The sequence below is a fragment of the Rhinopithecus roxellana genome, chromosome 15 (genome assembly GCF_007565055.1).
Source record: "Rhinopithecus roxellana isolate Shanxi Qingling chromosome 15, ASM756505v1, whole genome shotgun sequence".
In the NCBI taxonomy this organism is placed as follows: domain Eukaryota; kingdom Metazoa; phylum Chordata; class Mammalia; order Primates; family Cercopithecidae; genus Rhinopithecus; species Rhinopithecus roxellana.
In genome coordinates this window covers 59523589-59542926 of record NC_044563.1, presented here as the reverse complement: position 1 = coordinate 59542926, position 19338 = coordinate 59523589, and the positions used below count along the sequence as shown (strand labels likewise).

The following is a 19338-nucleotide window of genomic DNA, read 5'->3' as shown; positions in this document are numbered from 1 at the left end:
GTGGGTACAGGCTGCACCAACCCCTACCCGGGGCTGGGTCCCAGGACGAAGGAAGCTGCCCCATCCTGCCCCAGCCTCTCCACAGAGGCCCACCCACCTGGTGCCCTCTGCCTGAGCTGCTCCTACCTGGCACCACCAGGTCCCACTCTTGCTCTGGAAGAGGGGAACGCCCGGAGCCTGGCCACCCTGCAGGCACCACCTACCCAGGTACAGCAGCATGGCCTCCATGGCCTGGTGCTTCTTCACCACCAGGTGGCTGTCCGTGCCCAGCCCGTGCAAGATGGGCAGCACCTTCTCCGCAAAGTGCAGGGGGCGCTCTGGGGAGAGGTCACACCTACCGTCACTGGGACCATATGGCCCGATACCACCAAGGGCTGGCAAATGGGCACATATCACCTACACATCCCCGGTCCACTCCAACCATCTGCAAGTGCCACGACACAAAACACCACCATCACGACCGCCCTTCCCATGACCAAGCTTCAGGCTTGACACACCTGGCTGTGACCAAAGCTGCTCCAATTCAACATGTGCAAAACCATGCCTGTGATCTCCACCCCCTGCCTCCCTTACCACCCTCCCCGTGGCCCCCATCAGGAAAACACCACCACTACCACCCACCAGGCTGCTCCATCCAGAAACAAACCTCTCCTCCCTCTCCTGATCCACATGTCCAACCTCTCTGCTCTGTCCATCTCCACTGCTGCCACCCCAGCCCACATTACTGCCTTCTCCTCGGACTAAACCATGGCCTTCAGAGTGTGCTCTAATTTCCCTCTCCCCACCCAGCAGCGAGTAGCAATCTTCTTAAACTCTTACTCACTAACCCTCTGATGGTCTTGCATTGCTGCTAGGCCCTGCGTGGCTGCCTCTGCCTTGATCTCCAGCCCCACCCATGTCACCATCCCCTCACTGCCCTCGTCTCCTTGAAAGGGCTGTGCCTCTGCCCACCACAGGGCTTTTGCCTTCTTCACCAAATAACCCCTACTCTTCCTTCCCATCCTGGCTCGGGAACGATCTGGTGATGCCATGGGTCTTTCCTCCACAGCAGTTAATGCAACTGTAGTTGAATATTTATTGGTGTGATCATTAGACTAATGCCTCCATCCCCTACCAGACTAACCCCAACGAGGATAGGGACTATGTGTGTGGCTCCCCAGCCCAGTGCCTGGCACTCAACAAGGACAGTAAAACAAATGAACACATACAGCCTCATCCTCCACTGCCATCAAGACCACCTTTACCATAAATTACCTTTCTCCCCTCAACCATCACCACTGTCACTGACACCTGAGAAAGCACTATCACAGTCAACACCATCTACCCCTTCACTGTTCCTTCTATCAGCCACATGACAGGCATAACCTCAATCCCTGCCAGCACCCTATCACCACCGTCACAGACATCAGTGTGACAGCAACACGTCATCAAAGTCCTTTTCACCACCCATCCTCATGTGCAGGGTAGGGGAGGACAGACTGGGGCTACAGCTGAGACAAGCCATACCACGCCCTGCACAAGCCCAGGGTCACCCACCTGCCTCCTCCCTCTCGTTAACCTCAAAGCAGGTCCAATAGTCCTTCTCCCTGATGCCCACATTCCGGCGATCCAGGATCTCCAGGGTGAGCTCCTCGGCAGTCATGGATGCTGGGATCTGCAAGGACCAAGGAGAAGATTAGCCTACCTGTGCCTGGCCCCTGCTCTGCCACAACCTTGCTATGTGATTCAGAGCCTGAGCCCATCCTTCTCAGGCCCTTCTGGAGTCCTGGGATACAGAGAGGTATTTCTGAGTAGTTCTTAGGAGCAGGCCCCAGCACCAGCCAGATACAGGTCCCAAACTGGTCCTCTCCTTGGGATGGAAGCACTGCTCCCCTGGCCATCTGAGCCGGTGCCTGGCCCAGCCTGACTCTCTGGCCCCTTGGCTTCTAGGTCCCAGCACCTACCTTGACATGCTGCTCGGTCTCTGCCTTCTTCTCCTCCAGATACACTGTGCAGATGAAGTCACCGGCATGCTGCAGGGAGACAGGGCTCAGCTGGGGGCCTAGGAAATGGGTGCAGGTGGTAGGCCCAAGCCCCCCACCCAGGCTCCAGCCTTCACCTGGGTCCCACTGGCAGTGCCAGCCACACGCATCTTCACAATGGCAGTGATCTCCTCCCGCTGCTTCCTGAGCTCTTCCTCATCCACCTGGGAAGGGGTGAGGGGCAAGGACAGGTGGTCACCGCCATCTGGAAGGCTCACCCCTGCCCTCCACTGCCCACTGACCAGGGACGCACACTAAACACCACCACATAGTGGTTAATGAGGTCTTCCACCACACGGCCAGCCTTGTAGTCCTGCCCATCTGTCTGGAAGAGCGTGGGCCCAAACACAATTGCCAGGTTGTGCACATTCATCTGGTTCGTGTCTGAGAAGCACTGGACACTGCAGAGAGGCGGAGGAGGGCCTTGAGTGAGGAGTCAGGCCAGAGCTTCCCATCTCTCCCTGTTAATTTCTGACAGGTCCAAGACTGGTCTGATCAGAGGGAACCACTATTTAATGGGGTAGGAACAGTTTTTCTGGCCATATCTTGGGTCCTGGTAGGAGTAGGACTGGGAAGCTGGGAGATCCAGCCAAGGTAACCTGGTCCCAAGTGGAAAAATCCTCTATAACGGTGGCCCCAACAGTTCTGGCACCAGGGATTGGTTTCATGGAAGACAATTTTTCCAAGGACAGGATGGTGGGGGCAGGGGACGGTTTCAGAGGCATTAGATACTCATAAGGAGTGCGCCACCTCCCAGTGCGCAGTTCACAATAGAGTTCCGATCCTTTGAGAATCTAATGTTGCGGCTGATCTGACAGGAGGCAGAGCTCAGGCAGTAACGCTTGTTCACCCACCACTCACCTCCTGCTGTGCAGCCTGGTTCCTGACAGGCCACAAACCTGTACTGGTCTGTGGCCTGGGGGTTGGGGACCCCTGCTCTACAAATGTCCAATGTTAGGGCAGATCAGTCAGCACTTGGTGCAGAAGCCCAGCTGGCTCCCAGGGGAGGGCAGTCAGCCAGGGTGGGGGTAGAAGAACCTTCACCCCATCCCCCCAGAGTCTCGCAATGGCACCCTCCCTCACCAGTACAGGTGGCTGACAAGGGCCTTCACCGTGGCCCGGTTGACAGGGGGCAGCCGCACCAGGAGCTCTCGGTACCTGGAGACCTTCTCCTCCTCATCCTCAATCTCTGGGTGGGAAAGAAAAATCAGGTCAGAAACCCCCTGTAACTATCATCTCCTCACCCCGCCCGGGCTGCCCTGCCTCTCATGGTGGGTGACAGCAGTCCCTGTGCCCTCCAAGTCAATGCAGGCCAGGCACTCAACTAGGGTAAGGAACTCTGGGTCTTCCAAGGCCCTGGGCTCCGTATGGAGTGGCGATGGGAATGACAAGCAGAGGCGGGCAACTGGAGCCTGTCGGTTAGGGTGAGCCTAGTGCAAGGGCCAGAAGGGAAGGGTGCAGAAGTCCGGAGGGATGGGTGGAGGAGGCTGGGCACGGGCTGCAGGGCCCACCTGAGGCCTCCAGCCAGGCTAGGCGCTGGGCGCGAGTGAAGAGCCCATCGGGCAGGTCGCGTAGGAAGCGCTTGAGCGCCGAGGAAACATCATCCACGTGCTGCTCGCCCTCCTTGAGGTGCACAGAGCGCGCATCCTGCCGCAGGCTCTCCAGCAGCCGCTGCGTCTTCGATGTCTGCCCACACTTGCGGTAGATGCCCTCAGAGGTCAGGCCTAGGGAGGGGCGGGCCAAGCATTGGGGGCCTGAGGCATTGCGTCATGGGGCGGGGCCACGCAGCTCTGGGAGGGGAGGCGGCTCTCCGGCAGGGGGCGGGGCCGGCACCCCAGGGGCAGGGCTCACCGCACTGCGTGATGTAGTCCACACAGCGGTACACGATCACCGGGATATCCGAGTCCCCAAGCTGCTGCTCCGACAGCGTGTCCCCCATGCTGGCGGCTGCTTTCTGGATGGCCCCCAGCCAACCCATGAAGTCCAGCCGCCGCTCGCCCTGTATGTACAGTGTCCTGGACCAGGGACAGTCAGTCACTGAGGGGCCTACACCTATCCCCCCGTCCCCAGGCCCATCCGACTGCTCCAGGCTTCTCAGAGCCCCTCAGGGAGGCCGTGGCTCACCTCCTTCGCTCCACCAGCACCAGCACCTGGTTCTCACTGTCCCCCTGGATGGCTGTGGAGGGGTTAGTCAAGATGAGGCCCAGGTCTTGTTCCTGATCCCCAACCTGCTCCCTCCCTCTCTGAGCACACACACACCCTTAGGACCCGCCCGCCAATGTATGGGGTGGCTGAGATGCACTCCAAGGACATGAGAGGGCAGGATGGCAGCTCTGGCCAAGCCAGCCAGAGTTCAGACTTCCAGGCAAGGGCTGGGGGCCTGGGAGCCCAGGATAGGGTGCCCTGGAGGCTGGGGGCCCAGTTCTGGTCCACGCACAAAGCTCCTGCAGTTTCCGTAGTTGCAGCGGCTCTTCGCAGGGCCCCTCCGGGAAGACAGCGCGGAGCTCGGAGCCACTGAGAGAGAACCAGCCCTCCTGGGCCCGCTGTAGGCTCAGGCCAGCTTTGTAGGGAAGGCGTCCGAGCCGCTCAAAATCCCGGGCCAGCAGCTCCTCAGCCAGGGGAGGCACGAATGCCTGGCAGAGAGGCAGCCGGGGGAGACAGCATCAGCCAACAGCACTGCCTGCCCCAATGCCCCAGCTTCTTGGCTTACAGGCAGGTGCCCTCTTCCCACCCAGCAGCCTTCTCTTCCCCAAGGCAGAACCAAGCCCACAGATGGAACTTGGGTACCATGTCCCACTTCATACCCACTCAGATGTGCCCACCTCTGGAAAGCCTTCCCAGACACCTTCTGGAGGGCCCTTCTCTGGGGCCCCACAGCACCAAAGCATTCTTGCCCTCTGTTGTGGCACTGGTTACACTGCTGCTGCCGCCTGAACCCCACCCGCAGGGGAGCTGTCTTCCACACCCACATGGGAGCTACTGAAGGGCTAGGACTAAGCCTGGTTCATCTGGGTCCCCAGGTCTCTGAGGGCTGACTCTCAGGAGGCACACAAGACAACTGATCAATGGACAAGTGAATGATAAAAAGTCACAGGCTCTCACAGCACAGGGGACCCCACAGGCACCTGGCTCTAGTCCCCGAGGCAGAGCTCTCCCCGTGGCCTCCCTGCCTCTTCCCTCCAGCCTCTGCTTGCTCGCCTCCAGGAACAAGGAGCACACTCCCCTGGAGGCAGCACTGTCCATCCTAAGATGGCTCTGACTGTCATTCACTTATTGAGCACCCGTGGAGTACAAGGCCACAGCCCTTCTTCTGCACAGCTAAGACAGGTCTGACCAACCCCGCAGAGGGCTGCAGATTACAGTAGGCCCTTGGCGGGACAGGCCTGCTCCATGTCTGCTGCCTTCCATCTAGCTGCTGCTCTCTAGATGGGGGAGCTGGGATACATGGGATTGGTCAGGAGGCCCCACCTTCCCCCGTCAGACACCCTTACACCCGCCCTGCTACCCCAGGCCCACCTTAGCAATACACTTGACCCACTCATGAGCCTGCTCCATGCTCTCCAGCCCAAACAGGTACAGCCGTTCTCCCTCTGTGTACACCTCAAAGGTGTGCTCAAAGCTGCAAATACACAGGCCAGGACTCAGGCCCACCTCATCCAGCACTGGCCCACCCCCAACCTGCACCATCAACCGCCATCCTCTGCCCCCTCCACACTGCCTTGGCGCTTGTCCTTACTCTGGTCCCCTAAGAGGTGGTGGAAAAGTCTTGGGCTGGGGCCTCAAAAGACTGGGGTCGGCTCTTGTGCAGCCTCCGTTTGCTGTGTGACCCTGGGGAGGTCCTCCCCTTCTCTGGGCCTATTTCCCTGTCTCCCCAGTGGGGGACTGTACCTTATAGCAACCACAGTCTGATTTGCCCAGGGGTGCTCACCCATGGGTATCAGGAAGGGGCACTGCCAGGCATACAATCTCGCTGGCCCGAATCTCTCCGTTGGGGGTCACTGCCCGCTCATTCTCATAGTAGCTCAGGACGCCGTCACTAAGGACACACCAGCGCCGGCTGAACTCTGGGGAGAATTTGGGCAGGGGAGCCATCAGGGAGCCCCCCACCAACTGAAAACCACCTCTGCATCCTCCCAAGGCTCCCACTCCCATCTGACCCATGTGCTCTTCATTCTCTCAAGTTTCCCCCAAATCCATCCACCTCTCTGCATCCCCACCATGCCAGCCAGCCCACAAGTCATCCTCTCCCCCAGGCCTCTTCCAAAATCCCAGAGTGATCTAGCTAAAATCAGACCACATCCTTCCCCTAACCAAAACCATTCCATGGTCTTCAGGACAGACTCTGCACCCCTCAGCCTGCCATTCAAGGCCCTGCCAGGTCTACCCCTGCCTGTCTTTCCAGCTGCCTCTCTTGTCACTCCTGGACACACATATCCCCACCCAGCACTCCCAGCTTTTGCAAACCCTGTCCCCTCCACCCACCACCTGAATGTCATAGGAAAACTTCTATGCCCCAACTTCCTTTTCTAGAAGCACCCATCACTCTCTACTCTGCCTCCTGCTACAATGGCTTTGAGAGACTGACAAGGTCCCACAAAAGAAATAGAAAGGAGACTCTGGACCAGGAAAGGTAATGGAAAGGACAGGTTGTCATGGCCATGCAGGCTTGTACAGTTCACAGCACTGAGCTTTACAGTGGCTCAGAGCTTCCTGGCATCCAGGGCAAAAAGGATGACTCAGGCAGCTGTTACATAAATGACATTATCAGGCAGAGGGAGGCAGACCTGGGGCAATGAGGTTGTGAACAGCATGGAGTTCCAAAGAAATCTCTTTGGGAGTTGGAGGCTTCGTCCCCATAGGAGAGCATGCAGGAGGTGCTGAGGGATGTTGTCAGCAATGACCTCACAATGTTCCCATAGCAGACTCTGCCTCTCATCCTGTCTGTGAGGGCCTGACATTTGCTCTCTGAAGTCAATGTTTCCTCAGGTCTGACCCCGTGGATGGGCTCCCTCCAGGAGCACCAGCTTTGCCTGAGTCATCCTTCATTCTGCAGATATTTGCCAAGTGCCCACTGTGTGCTAGCCACTGTTCTAGGATCTGAGGGCTACAGGCAGTGGTGGCCAAAAGGAGTTTATGTCCCAGTGGGGTACAGAGAATCTATAGATAAGTACATTAATGGACAAATGAGTACCAGGTAAGTGGTGTGAAGAAAATGCAGGGTAGCCAGGCACGGCAACTCACGCCTGTAATCCCAGCACTTTGGGAGGCCGAGGTGGGCAGATCACCTGAGGTCGGGAGTTTGAGACCAGCCTGACCAACATGGTGAAACCCCATCTCTACTAACTAAATTAGCCAGGCATCATGGTGCATGCCTGTAATCCCAGCTACTCGGAAGGCTGAGGCAGGAGAATCGCTTGAACCCGGGAGGCAGAGGTTGCGGTGAGCCGAGATTGCGCCATTGGACTCCAGCCTGGACAACAAGAGCGAAACTCCATCTCAAAAAAGAAAAGGAAATGCAGAGTAAAGGGAGAGATGGGGGGGTGCTATTTTGCATAAGGTAGTCAGAGATGACATCTCTGCAGGAGTGATACCGAAACAGAGACCTGACGGAAGTGAGGGATTGGCCATGCAGATACCTGGGGGAAAGCATTTCAGGCAGAGGGAACAGCATGGGCAAAGATCCTGGTAGGTGATAGCATGTCTGAGAAACAGTGAGGAGACCAGCAGAGTGATTAGCGGGGTGGTTCAGAGAGGTAATGGGGGTGGTGGCCAACTGTGCGGGCTCTTGTGGATTTTCTTCCGATTTGGGGAGTGAATGGAAGGCTGAGATCAGAGAGGGATAGGGCTTTCCGTTCAGTCCTCAAACTCCCTACCAGCCACAGGCTCTACCTACCAGATGCTCAGCAGAGCCCATACTCAGTAGGGGCTCAATAAAGGCTCATTTAGTCCAAAGAAACTCTGGCAGTGACCTGCTCTGCAGCGCCATGCCCTACCCCCAATCCCACCAGGATCATTTAGGAAGCACCTTCTGCGTACCAGAAACTATATCCAGGAGGCCCTCTAGGGTGACTCTGCCAGAGTCAACTTGGCTGCCTCATGGGTCCACCAGTCTGGCCAGCCCTGGCTTCCCTAGCCCTGCAGCCATGCCCAGATGCCATGGGCCAGGGCAGGGTCTGGGGTGGCACCCACCTTCCCGGGCCCGGCGGTCCTGTAGCAGCTTGCCGGCAGAGGCGGTCTTGTAGAGGAAGCCACTGTGGCTCACAGTCGGCAGGATAACTGAGTAGTGCTTTTCCAGGGGCTTCATCGAGTCCAGCCGAGGCACCTCTTTGGAGGTGGGGAAAGGATGGCAGGTCATGCTGGCCACCCAAGAGGGTGTCCCCACCTCACTCCCACCTGGCCTGGGCATCCAGGCCCACTTTCGAATCATCAGCCCCAGCTCCCTAACTGGCAGCCTCAAGCTCCCCCTCCTACCTGCAGGGTCTTGCCCAGGCTGTTTCTCCACCTCTCCGCACTTGTGGAAATTCACTCCATTCCCAAGGCCCCGTTCTAGCACCGCCCCTTCCAGGAAGCCTCCCTGACTCCTGGCCCACCCCACTCTCCAGGTTGGAAGCACAGGCCAGGCACACTGGCATCAGGGGGGCATTGGGCAAACTCAATAATAATCCCTGGAAAGAGAATTTTCCCAGACGGCAGGAAGCTCAAGGTGGCAGCCTGACTACAGCCCTGCTCCCCATGGTCAGCAATGGCAGGGGGGAGGGGCAGTTCTGCCCCCAAGCCCAAGCCAGTTGGGTGGTCTCCTGTGTCTCCCTGGACACCTGGGCTCTCTCCAGCCCAGTGTGCCCCGCCCACCCATGGCCCTGAGCCCGGAGCCCCAGCCTTGAGCTCCACCCTCAGTCCTAGGATGTGGCCCCAGAGGCCAGGCCTGGGCCACGAGCTGCACTGCTCAGCGCACTGACCCCTCCTCACCCACCCCAAGGGGGAGCCAATGGTACCCAAACCAGGATCAGGACTGAGCTCCACCCAAACAGGGCAGTAGACAGGGTTGCCATGGTGGGTGACCCACACATGGAGAAATGTAACACAGCATCCCTCACGCAGCAACACAGACACACTCTGCACACACATGCACTCCAAAGTTCTCAACATCCCCACAAACACAGACCCAGGGGGTTCAGAGGTGCACAAACACCAGCACAGCTGCCAGCCATCCTGAGGGACCCATACTGCAAGTCAGGGAAGTCATCAACAGAGTCACAGAGACAGAGACACAGAGGAACATGCATACGCAGCACAAATACACACTGACGTGCAAACGCAAGCACACCCCAGCTCACACACGATTTACCAAGGGCCCTTGAGGAGCTGCGATCACGGCCTGAGAGCAGCACGTAAATCAAACCCCACTGGGCACTGCACAGCCTGGTGGACCCCCACCCCACGCTCACCTGTGGTCCGATTGTTCCGAAGGAATTCCATCTGCAGTGTCTGCCCCGCCTGCTCTGCAAGAGCCAGGGGCGTGGGGGCCTCGGGGTCCCCCGAGAAGCAGCTGATACCGGCCCCACAGCCCAGGAGCGCCTGAGTCTCAGCCAGGTCTGTGGTGGTGACTGCAGCACACAGGGCCTAGGAAGAGGCAAGGGAGGGTCAGCCCAAGCAGGAGTGGGGGGCCCACAGGGAAAGAGGGTACGGGGGAGGAGAGGAAAGAAGAGGAAGGAGTCACCCAGGCCTGGAGGGGTCCATCCTCAGACTGAAAGAGAGAACAGGAAGGAAGGAAGGAGAGGGAAGAGAGGCCAAGGGGAGGAGGGACGAGCAGGGGCTGCCTAGCAGAGGCCAGGGGATCCCAGCTGCCCGGGGCCTCACCCCTGCTGGCGGCCTGGACACAGCTGCCCAGTCAGCCACAGAGCCTCCAGAGGATCTCAAGCTCCTTCTGCCTTGTGGAAGAGCCGGGCGGGGGGGGGGGGGGGGGGGGGGGGGGGGGTGTTTTGTAGCTAATTCCTCCCACATTTGAATTCCTCACCGCCTGCCCAACACTCCCAACCAATGGGAGTTGCCGCCCTCCTGGCTTGCAGGCTAGACTGGGTTGGGCTGGGAGCAGGACGCCTGGGTCCCTGGGAGGTGGAGGCCTGACTCCCACCGGGCTTCTAGCTGGACTAAGTCTGCCTGGGAGGGGCAGTTTGGGGGACGGGCTGAAGGCCAACCAGAGGTCACAAATGGCATACCCCTGCCTCGGAGCTGGCTGCCTCCCGCTCAGGCGGAGCCAGATCAGGGCCCTGAGACTTGGCTCCCAGCCTGTCAGGGCCTGGGGCCCATACGGGGCCTCATCTTGAGTTGGGTGTGGATGGGGGTGGGTCGGAGCAGCCCAGCTGTTTTTCATAGGCCTGACAGGAAATAGCATCCCCATCAAGTTCACTCCTTTTGGCAGGATTCAGAAGCAACAGGACGGGGTGCAGGAGACTGAGGAATCGGGAGAGAGACAGACAGATGCTGGGGACGTGGCCTTGGCCCAAGGGTCAGGCCTGGCTCCTCCCTGCATGGCCAGAACTTTTCATATCGCTTAGGCAGGGCCCTTCTGCCCTCCAAACATCAGTTTCCCCATATGCCAAGGCATCTCCCTGAGCTGGTAGATGAGATGGGTTAAGACAGTGTAAAGAACAGGGCAGCAGAAAGACAAGGGTGGTCCCAAGGGGCCCCAGAGCTGCAGTATCCTGACCTTGTCCAGCTCCTCCTGGTTGCCAAAGAGTGGGTGGTAGCGGCGGTACTTGCCCTCACGGTACTTGGCCTCCAGGTGGCACCGCCGGGTGCTGGGGCTGCTGCTGGGCTGCAGGGCCTCACTGGGGGGCACGTTGGCTGCCCAGAAGCGGTTCCCAGCGCCATTCCCCAGCTGTAAGAAGAGCTGCAGGGGTGTGCAGGAGGTCAGACGGGCCAGCTGACAGCCAGGGGCCGTGCCGGGCAGAAACTTGGTTTCTGAGGTTGTTAGGCAAGGAGCTGGGAGAGCCAGGCCATCTGCCCACTTTCCCAGTGGGGAAGGTGAGGACAGCCTGGCCTGCTGGCGGCTGGGGATGCTCCTGCCACCAGAGCTGGGCTCTGACCCTAGGTCTCAGGCTCAGTGACAGGACAGGGGGTCAGCAGCCTGACAGGTGGACACCTCAGGCCCTGCGCCTGGTCCCGGGGGCCTTGCTGCTGCCCCACCCAGTTCCACATCTAGAGCTCTGCATTCCTGAGACTATGATAGCCGGGGGTGGGTGCCTAACCTGTCAGCCAATGGGGTAGGCAGGGATTTTGGAAACCTCTCCTATCCCTGACATTCCTCTCTAGGCAAGAGGGATGGGGGTGGATTCTGGGTGAGTGCAGGGATCCAGCATTCGGGAATCAGTTCCTTCCTTCATCCGGCTCCTCCTTCCATAGCCATTTCCTAGGCCCCCCCACCTTGCCTCTTTGTCAGGTCCTGTATGGGGTGCTGGGGTCACAGCATAGAACAAAGCATAACAGTGCCTGCCACTACAGATTCACTCTGTGTCTTCCAGCAAGTTATTTTCTCTCCCCAGGCTTCAAGGCTGTAAACTGGTTATTCTAATCCTAACTCCTGGCTTGTTCTGAAAGTCAGTTAATTAACATATGCAAAGTCCGTAGCACTTATGTGCCAAACACACTGTGGGGAGGTGAGAAAGGGATGTGACACTCCAAGTGCTCTGGAGTCTGCAGCCTGGGTCTAGCCTCCCATTGCAGGTTCTCCCCTGTATCTACCACATATGGGTACCTGGGAGTTTCCAGTACAGGGGCATAAATGTACACGTGTGTGCACACGCAGCATACATACATATACCCACTGGTGCACGTGAGTTCAGATGAAATGAAGGCTGAGGGCCTCTGAGAGGGTGTGCAAGGTAGGGGAGAAGGCCCTGGGTCAGCCAGAAGTGGGATGGAAAGAGGCAGGGGTGGTGGTCAATGTGCATTTACAGGGTAATCTCAGATAGATTACAGCCCTGCCCAGGACCTCAGTTTACACATCTATTCAATGGATGAAAGTGAAATAAGATCAGGAGTTAGCAAATTCTTTCTCTAAAGGGCCAAATAGTAAATATTTTAGGTTTTACAGAACACATACAGTCTCTGCTGCATTTTCTTCCTTTTTTTTTTTTTTTTTTTTTTTTTTAAATATAACACTTTAAAACTATAAAAACATTCTTAGCTCACTGGCCAGTTTGCTGACTTTGCCAAAAATTGCTTTTCCGAAATTCCCACCCACTAGATTATCATTAAGGGTCTCTTCTAGCTCCAAGGTGCTATGGTCACTGAGATAGGGAGGGGGCTGGGAGACCCAGACAGCTGTTGAATGGGGCAGAGCCCAAGTATCAGTGGCAAGCAGGGGCATCCCCACCTCGATAAGTGTTTCTGTCCACACCTTCCTGTCCATCTTCAGGCTCCGCACCTTGGAGACGCCAGCGCCCAGGCCACGGTGCTCCCCTGTAGACACAGGGCCAGACCCAGAATCACCTGTGCCCTCCCCTTCACAGAATCACTTACCCACCCTCAGTGCTCCACTGGGACAGGCAGGGATGACAGGCCACAGGCAGGCCCCAGGGGGTAGGCCTGCTGGCAGCTCTGGAATCCAGCCATGCTCTCTTGCTCCCCACAGGGCAGGACTGAGCCCTGTAATCCTCGCCTGGGCTCCTGTACCAGCCCTCTGCAACTGGCTCCCTGGAACCATGCTTGGCCTATTGCAGGCCACTCTTAACATAGCCCTGCCAGAGGTGATCTCTTTAAAATGCAAATCCCTGACTTCTAATCCCTGCTTTCACCCTCCAGTGGCTCCCAGAATTAGATCACAACTCCTTACCTGCTTCCCCTCCATCATCTTTCTACCCAGACTGTCATCGCCCATGTCCTCATGGCCACTCCTTCTTGCCATTCAGATCTCAGCAGGCATGTCACCTCCTCACAGAGGGCCTCCCCAGCACACTTCCCAAGACTTGCTCCTCCACCTGGATCCCCACCTCCGGCAGCCCACAGCCACCACCTGGGCTATGTCAGCTCCCAGGAGGACAGAATCCCCAGCATCTGGCACGCAGTGGCCAAATTGAGTGGCCTTGATTGAGCAGATGAATGAACCCTGGGCTCGACCATCTTGCATTTCATCTTCGTCATCCAGTCATTGAGAGTTTTCCACCATAGATCCTCAACAGCCCTCAAATGCTCACGGCTTCTCCAGGCCAGGCTTCCTCCTCCTCCCTCTCCTGGATCCTATGGCAGTCTCCTCACTGGTCTCTAGTCTTGCCCCTCTAACTCAGTTTCCACCCACCAACCAGAGTCTGACCCACAAATCTGACCACGTCCCTGCCTCCCGTCGCCCTCCAGACAAAACACCAGCTCCTCCCTCTGCATGCAAAGCCCTGCCTGGCTCCTGCCAATTCCTCTTGCCTGGCCTCCCCTATTCTTCTGACATGAGAGGAACACCGGACCCCAACAAGCCTGGGCTCAAATCTTGCCAGGTGACCCTGAATAAGCCATTTCCTCTCCCTGTGCCTCCGTGTCCCCACCCGTGATGGGAGAAGTTGAACCCCAGCCTGGCAATGTAAGGACTCAAGGCTCATCACAGGGGAAAGGCCTGGTGTGCAGGAGAAGCCTCATCAATAGCAACTCTCTGACTGCTGTCTCCACTCCAGGCCCTCCCTCCAGATAGGACCCCTGGCATCCCAAATGGCCAACCCCACCACACCTCTGCCTGGTGCCCCAACCCCAGCACACACACCTGCACAGCGCTTGCAGATGACGACACAGAGGTTGATGGAGGCCCAGTCAGGCTGGGGAGCCCCGCAGTCAGCACAGAACCTGTTGGGGACTGCAGCCCAGATGCGCTCGGCCACCTCCGAGGTAGACAGGGCCTCGGCGACAGCTCCCTGCATGGCCTCCAGCCACTGCTCCTTCTCTAGCTCTGAGTCAGCAGAGAAGCTGGGGACACAGGGGTGGGGAGGTTGGTGGGGATAGACTCAGAGGGATTTGGGGGCAGCACGAAGAGGCACAGAATGAAGTGGGGGACAAGGTGTTGGGAGCGCTTAGGCAAAAGAGTGAGGCATCCCATTCTAGTAGGGAAAGTAGGTGTGGACAAAGGCAAGGACACCAGGAACCCAACAGTGTATGGGGGCAGGGAAGCCCAGTGGGGGGCTCTGCCCAGCCTGCAGAATGAAGGCTGCTGGGAAGAAAATGATGCCTGAGCTAAGGTTTGACAGATCAGAAGGGCTGAGCCAGGTGAAGAGGTGAAAGGGCAGTCTAGACAGAGGGAACAGCATGTGCAAAGGGGCAGGATGGCACAGGGGGCATTCCAGGAGACAAGAGGTCAGACTGGCAGAGAAGAGGCTGGAAGACGGACAGGACAGGCCTGCATCAGGCAGAGGAAGTCAAAGTGCACCCTGAGGACGATAGAGAATCCACAGAGGGTTTAAGTGGAAAGGAGGGGAGGGTACAGAGATGTCTTTAAAAGACTCCTCCCATCCCCATCCTCATTCCTACCCCAGCCCCAACTGTGACATGCTCCATGACCTCACCCCACAAAGCACTCCATTGGCCCAGCATACCCAGACACCTGTGGCTGCCATAGCATGCCCTGCTCTTCAGGGTGGGAGGCCCTGGTTGAACAATAAATGATGACTGTCCCTGAAAAAATTTAGTTTTAAAAAGACCCTTCTGGCTCTTTCCCTGCCACCACCGAGTCACACATGTGACCATGAGTCTACTCCACCCATAACCGATTGCCACAACCAAGGAAGGCATCGCTGCTGGAGGTGTGATGGCCGTTAATGCCATCTTATGGAGGTGCTGGAGACCTCCTCCTCCACAACCTAGCACGTGCAATTTGCAAAGCTGCCAAAGGTGGAGCCAAGACGCCAAGCTCACCTTCCTCTGCTTGCACCCAAATGCAATGAGCCACGCATGCCAGCTGGGGGAGGCCCTTTGTGTAGAACACCAAGTCTACCTCTTTAAGGTTGATGACAACAAGAAACCCGGGAATGGGCAGGCCTCTCAGACTGACAATCAGAGAACGCCCGTCCGGTGGGGCTGTAGCTGTGTGGTAGTTAAGGTCTATGGCAAAGAATCTCAGGCCAAGGATGTCATCAAAGAGAACTTCAAATGCAAGAAATGAGCAAATAAAAACTTCTCTCTCAAAAATAAGGCCCCCCAGCAGTCAAAGCAGTTGGAGTAAAGAGGCTGACAGGCACAGGTGGCCTAAGAGTGAGGAGGCAGGCGCTGGGGCCAAGGGTCCACCAGGCCCGGGCCAGAAGGGTGACGGCAGAGGGATGGGGCCAGATGGGGTAAAAAGGAAAGGCATGGGCCAGGTGCAGTGGCTCACCCCTGTAATCCCAGCGCTTTGGGAGCCCGAGGTAGGTGGATCACCTGAGGTCAGGAGTTCGAGACCAGCTTGACCAACATGGCAAAACCCGGTCTCTACTAAAAATACAAAAATTAGCGTGGTGGCGTGCACCTGTAATCCCAGCTACTTGGGGAGGCCAAAGCAGGAGAATCACTTGAACCTGGAGGCAGAGGTTGCAGTGAGCCGAGATTGTGCCACTGCACTCCAGCCTGGGAGACAGAGCAAAACTCTGTCTCAAAAAGAAAAAAAAAAGGAAAGACATGAGTCCTTCCTTCTTGGTTGGAGAGACAGGCCCCTGGGAAGAATAGGGAGCTGAAAGCAGGAGGTGACTACAGCCGTCAGACATGCAGGACAGAGCTCAGCAGAAAGATCCCACTGGAGATAGACACCTGGGCTAAGAGCAGAGAAGTGGGAGGGTTGGGGGTGATGCTAGTGTTTATTGAGCAGTTACTACCAGTATTACAAACACTTCCCCAGGAAACTGAGGCACACAGAGGCCAAGTGATTTCCCAGGTCACACAGCTAGTCAGTGATGGACCCAGGATTCGAACCCAGGCATAGTTCAGTATGTCAGAGGTAGCGGCTGAAGGCCTGGGAGTGGGCAAGGCTGCCCAGGGAGAGGGCAGAGGACAAAGAAAGACACCAAGGGACAGCTAAGATCAGAGGAAACCAAGACGGCAGAGCCTTGGTGGCCCAGAGACAATGACTGAGGAGCTGCCTCATGAGAGACAAGAGCATTCTCCAGGGGTGGTGTAGGCGCAGGGGCAGTGGGTGCAGGAGGCCAGCATGGGCAACCCCTGAGCAGCATGGCGGGCAGGGGAGGACAGCAGTGGCCAAGCGGCACAGTGGAGAGTGAGACCTCTTAGGAGGAAGGGAGATCAGAGTGAGTTAGCAGGTGACGGAAGAGGGGTTCCACAGGTGGGGCAGGGCGGGGCAGGGTGAGAGAACCAATCCCACAGGAAGGGGCAGCCTCCCACGTTGAGCAAAAGGAAAACATTAGGAAGGAGTGAGGATGCCGGTGAGCCAAGAGGATGGAGGGTCACCTGAAGATGCGGTAGGGCGTGGTGAGGTCGAAGCTGCGCCGGTCCACTTCCTTCACGTTGCCTACGCTCATGTCGATGAAGGTGATGCCAATGCCCAGGTGGTACTCCTGGAGGGTGGGTGGGACGGGATGAGGGCAAGGCTTTAGGGGCAGGGCATGAGGCCTGGGACGGGGAGAGGAAGGGAAGGTGGTGCAACTCAGGGACTGGGGGGGTGCCCAGGAGGGAGACAGCGGGGGACACGGGAAGCTGGGCGGGGCAAGGGGCTGCAGGTTCAGGGCCCACACAGCAATGAGCAGAGGTGCGGGGGCTGCAGGGGCCAGGGCAGGGACTGGAGGGTGATGCCCAGAGCTTGGGGGAAGTGGTCAGAACTGGGGAAAGCGAGGACACATCCAGGCAAAGGGCTGGGCTCAGTGCAGGGAAAGAGGGAACAGAAAAGGCAGAGCTAAGGTCCTAGGTGACCCTGGGGCAGGGTAGGCGGGCATGGGCAGGGGAGAGGTTCTGTGACCCCTTAGCACCTCTAGATTCTTATACAGCTGCACTTTGTCCCCGACCACGGCCACATACAGCTTATTCTTGAAGCCACGAAGCTCCAGGCTGCCAGCACGGTCAGGTTGCTCTGAGCCTGGAACTCCCAGCAGATAAGCGCTAGAGAGCCGGGCCCGGGCACGCTGCTCAGCCATGGCCTGCTGCAGGGCCTGCATCCACTCCTTCCGCTCCACTACAGGAGAAGGGTGGAGGAGTAAGCCCAAGGTCGGCCTGGCAGGGAGCCCCTCAGATGTCTCCTGACCCTAGGCTCCTCAGGCAACACCTCCTCCAGAAAGCCCACCCAGATTGCCCCCCTATCATTTTGCTTGACTTCTCTGACTTGAACGAGCTCAGGCTCAATCCTAGCTTTGCCACTGATGCTGGGTAAGTGACATCACCCCTCCAAGCCTGCTCCCGCTGATTGTGTGGTTCTGAGCTGGTCACAGAGGGTGCCCCCTTCCTCCACCCACCTCACAAAGGGACCACGCCTCCCTGGATGTGATGTGAGACGGCAGATGTGCCATGCTTCTCTTCCCCCTCCTCTGCCCAAACTTCCAGTCTTCTCTACCCACTTCCACACACACACACACACACACACACACACACACACACACACACACAACACTCCACACTCCCCACCATCACTCTCTGCCCGGAAGGCAAAGGTCCGGTTGTTTGTAATCACTTCAAACTTCTGGTCCCCGATGGCAGCCACGCGGGAGATGCAGGCCACAGAGATAAAGCGCTTAGAGTAAGCGTCCTGGGGGGAGAGACAGGAGCTGTATTATGGGACCCAGCCCCTCGCTCCAGCCTCAGCCGAAATGAAGGCTGCAGCCCTGTCTCCTGCAGCTGGTCAGAGACAAGACCCTGCGCTGACCCTGACTGCAGCAAAGGGCCAGGAGGACATGGGTTAAGGGGTCAGACTTAGAGCTCTGGCGAGGACTCCTCTGGGGAGGGACGCCACCTCGTTCCAGTGTTGGGGCCAACCTAGGCTACAGCAGGGTCACGTCAGGACTGAGGCAGGCCTCACCTTGTTACTGTCAAAGTATCGCAGGTGATCAGCATCCAGTCTCACCCATCGTTTCTGATAGATGTAAGATCTGGAGAGGGAGAGGGACAACAGGCAAATGACTGGGGGTGGGAGGACACGTTCCAGGACTACCCCAGCCCTCAGAAGCCACACTCAGAGTGAGGATCAGCCAGGTTCTAGGGAGGAAGGATCCCAAATGGCCATTGGCAAGAAGATGTATTTCACAGCAAAGGTGACTGAAGTCAGACTCAAAGTAGCACATCTATTTTTTTTATTTTATTTTATTATTTTATCTTATCTTATCTTATCTTATTTTATTTTATTTTATTTTGAGACAGAGTCTCACTCTGCCACACAGGCTGGAAGGCAGTAGTACAGGCCTAGCTCACTACAGCCTCAGATGCCTGGGCTCAAGTGCTTCTCCCACCTCAGTCTCCCAGGTAGCTAGAACTACAGGCATGAGCCACTGCACCTGGCTAATTTTTAAATTTATTTGTAAAGACAAGGTCTCGCTATGTTGCCCAGAGTGGTCTCAAACTCCTGGCCTCAAGCAAACCTCCCACCTCAGCATCTCAAGTGCTGAGATTACAGGTGTGAGCCACCATGCCCAGCGATCTCCCAATTTTCAGGGCAATAAAATGGGTCTGGAGGGCATCATCGGTGGTCACAGTCTGCCTGGAGGGAGACCTGTGCAAATCATCTCAGGCCCTTCTGGCTTTCAGATCCGCAATACCAGCGTCCTGGGGTCCTGGACACTGCCCCCCGCTCCCCCATGCAGAGCACGGCAGGACCCAAGAGTCCTCACTCACCCCTGCGGTGGGTTCTTGTCCAGCCAGCCAGCCTTGATGACTGGTGTGACGGGGGTGGAGCCCCCAGGCAGCCCGTCCATGGGGTGTGGCGCAGCAATTGTGCTGGGCAAAGACAAGCTCAGACTGCTGGTGTGCCATCCGCCACTAGCGAGAGATGAGGGGATGGGGGGCTGGGCTGAGGAGGCGAAGAGGGGGTGGGCTGGGATTGGGGTGAGCAGTAGGAAGGAGGGTGGCCGGACACTCACTTGGGGACGCCCTCATAGGCGTGGTCATCCTCATCCTCATCCCCTTGGTCATCCCCAGACAGTTCCTCTCCCTCGCTCAGCAGACTGGCCACACGCACGGCCCGTGGGACTCGGCTCAGTGGGGACTCCTCCTGTCCCCGAGACCCACTCAGCGTCATCCTTTCCTTCAAACCACAGATCACACCCACCCGGGGCTGCCACACCCCCTCTGTCCACACAGCCCCGACCCGCACAGCCCAGCACTTTTAGTTCTGTTTCCTCACACTCCCCTCCCCCTGCCAGCAGAGACCACACAGGGACCC

At 57.6% G+C, this 19338-nt stretch overlaps 1 protein-coding gene across 12 annotated transcripts in view; it reads right to left on the bottom strand.

Moving 5' to 3' along the window:
* The window catches only part of ARAP1 (ArfGAP with RhoGAP domain, ankyrin repeat and PH domain 1), a 67954-nt gene that overhangs the window by 8484 nt on the left and 40132 nt on the right, over positions 1–19338 (bottom strand). For 11 of the 12 annotated variants that reach the window (XM_010366873.2, XM_010366875.2, XM_030917457.1 and 8 more), the window contains 23 exons: positions 19037–19167; positions 18792–18935; positions 17983–18052; positions 17592–17712; positions 16943–17145; positions 16428–16534; positions 13768–13967; positions 12397–12482; positions 10729–10911; positions 9467–9641; positions 8211–8345; positions 5950–6085; positions 5538–5640; positions 4459–4654; positions 4146–4197; positions 3873–4036; positions 3533–3745; positions 3105–3210; positions 2275–2422; positions 2099–2185; positions 1944–2012; positions 1537–1654; positions 204–317 (listed from right to left, as the gene is read on the bottom strand). In XM_010366873.2, coding sequence (XP_010365175.1) covers positions 204–317; positions 1537–1654; positions 1944–2012; positions 2099–2185; positions 2275–2422; positions 3105–3210; positions 3533–3745; positions 3873–4036; positions 4146–4197; positions 4459–4654; positions 5538–5640; positions 5950–6085; positions 8211–8345; positions 9467–9641; positions 10729–10911; positions 12397–12482; positions 13768–13967; positions 16428–16534; positions 16943–17145; positions 17592–17712; positions 17983–18052; positions 18792–18935; positions 19037–19167 — 3061 coding nt within the window. Of the gene's footprint in view, positions 1–203; positions 425–1536; positions 1655–1943; positions 2013–2098; positions 2186–2274; positions 2423–3104; positions 3211–3532; positions 3746–3872; positions 4037–4145; positions 4198–4458; positions 4655–5537; positions 5641–5949; positions 6086–8210; positions 8346–9466; positions 9642–10728; positions 10912–12396; positions 12483–13767; positions 13968–16427; positions 16535–16942; positions 17146–17591; positions 17713–17982; positions 18053–18791; positions 18936–19036; positions 19168–19338 lie in introns of those variants that run through there. The other variant, XM_010366880.2, reaches the window with a different exon arrangement.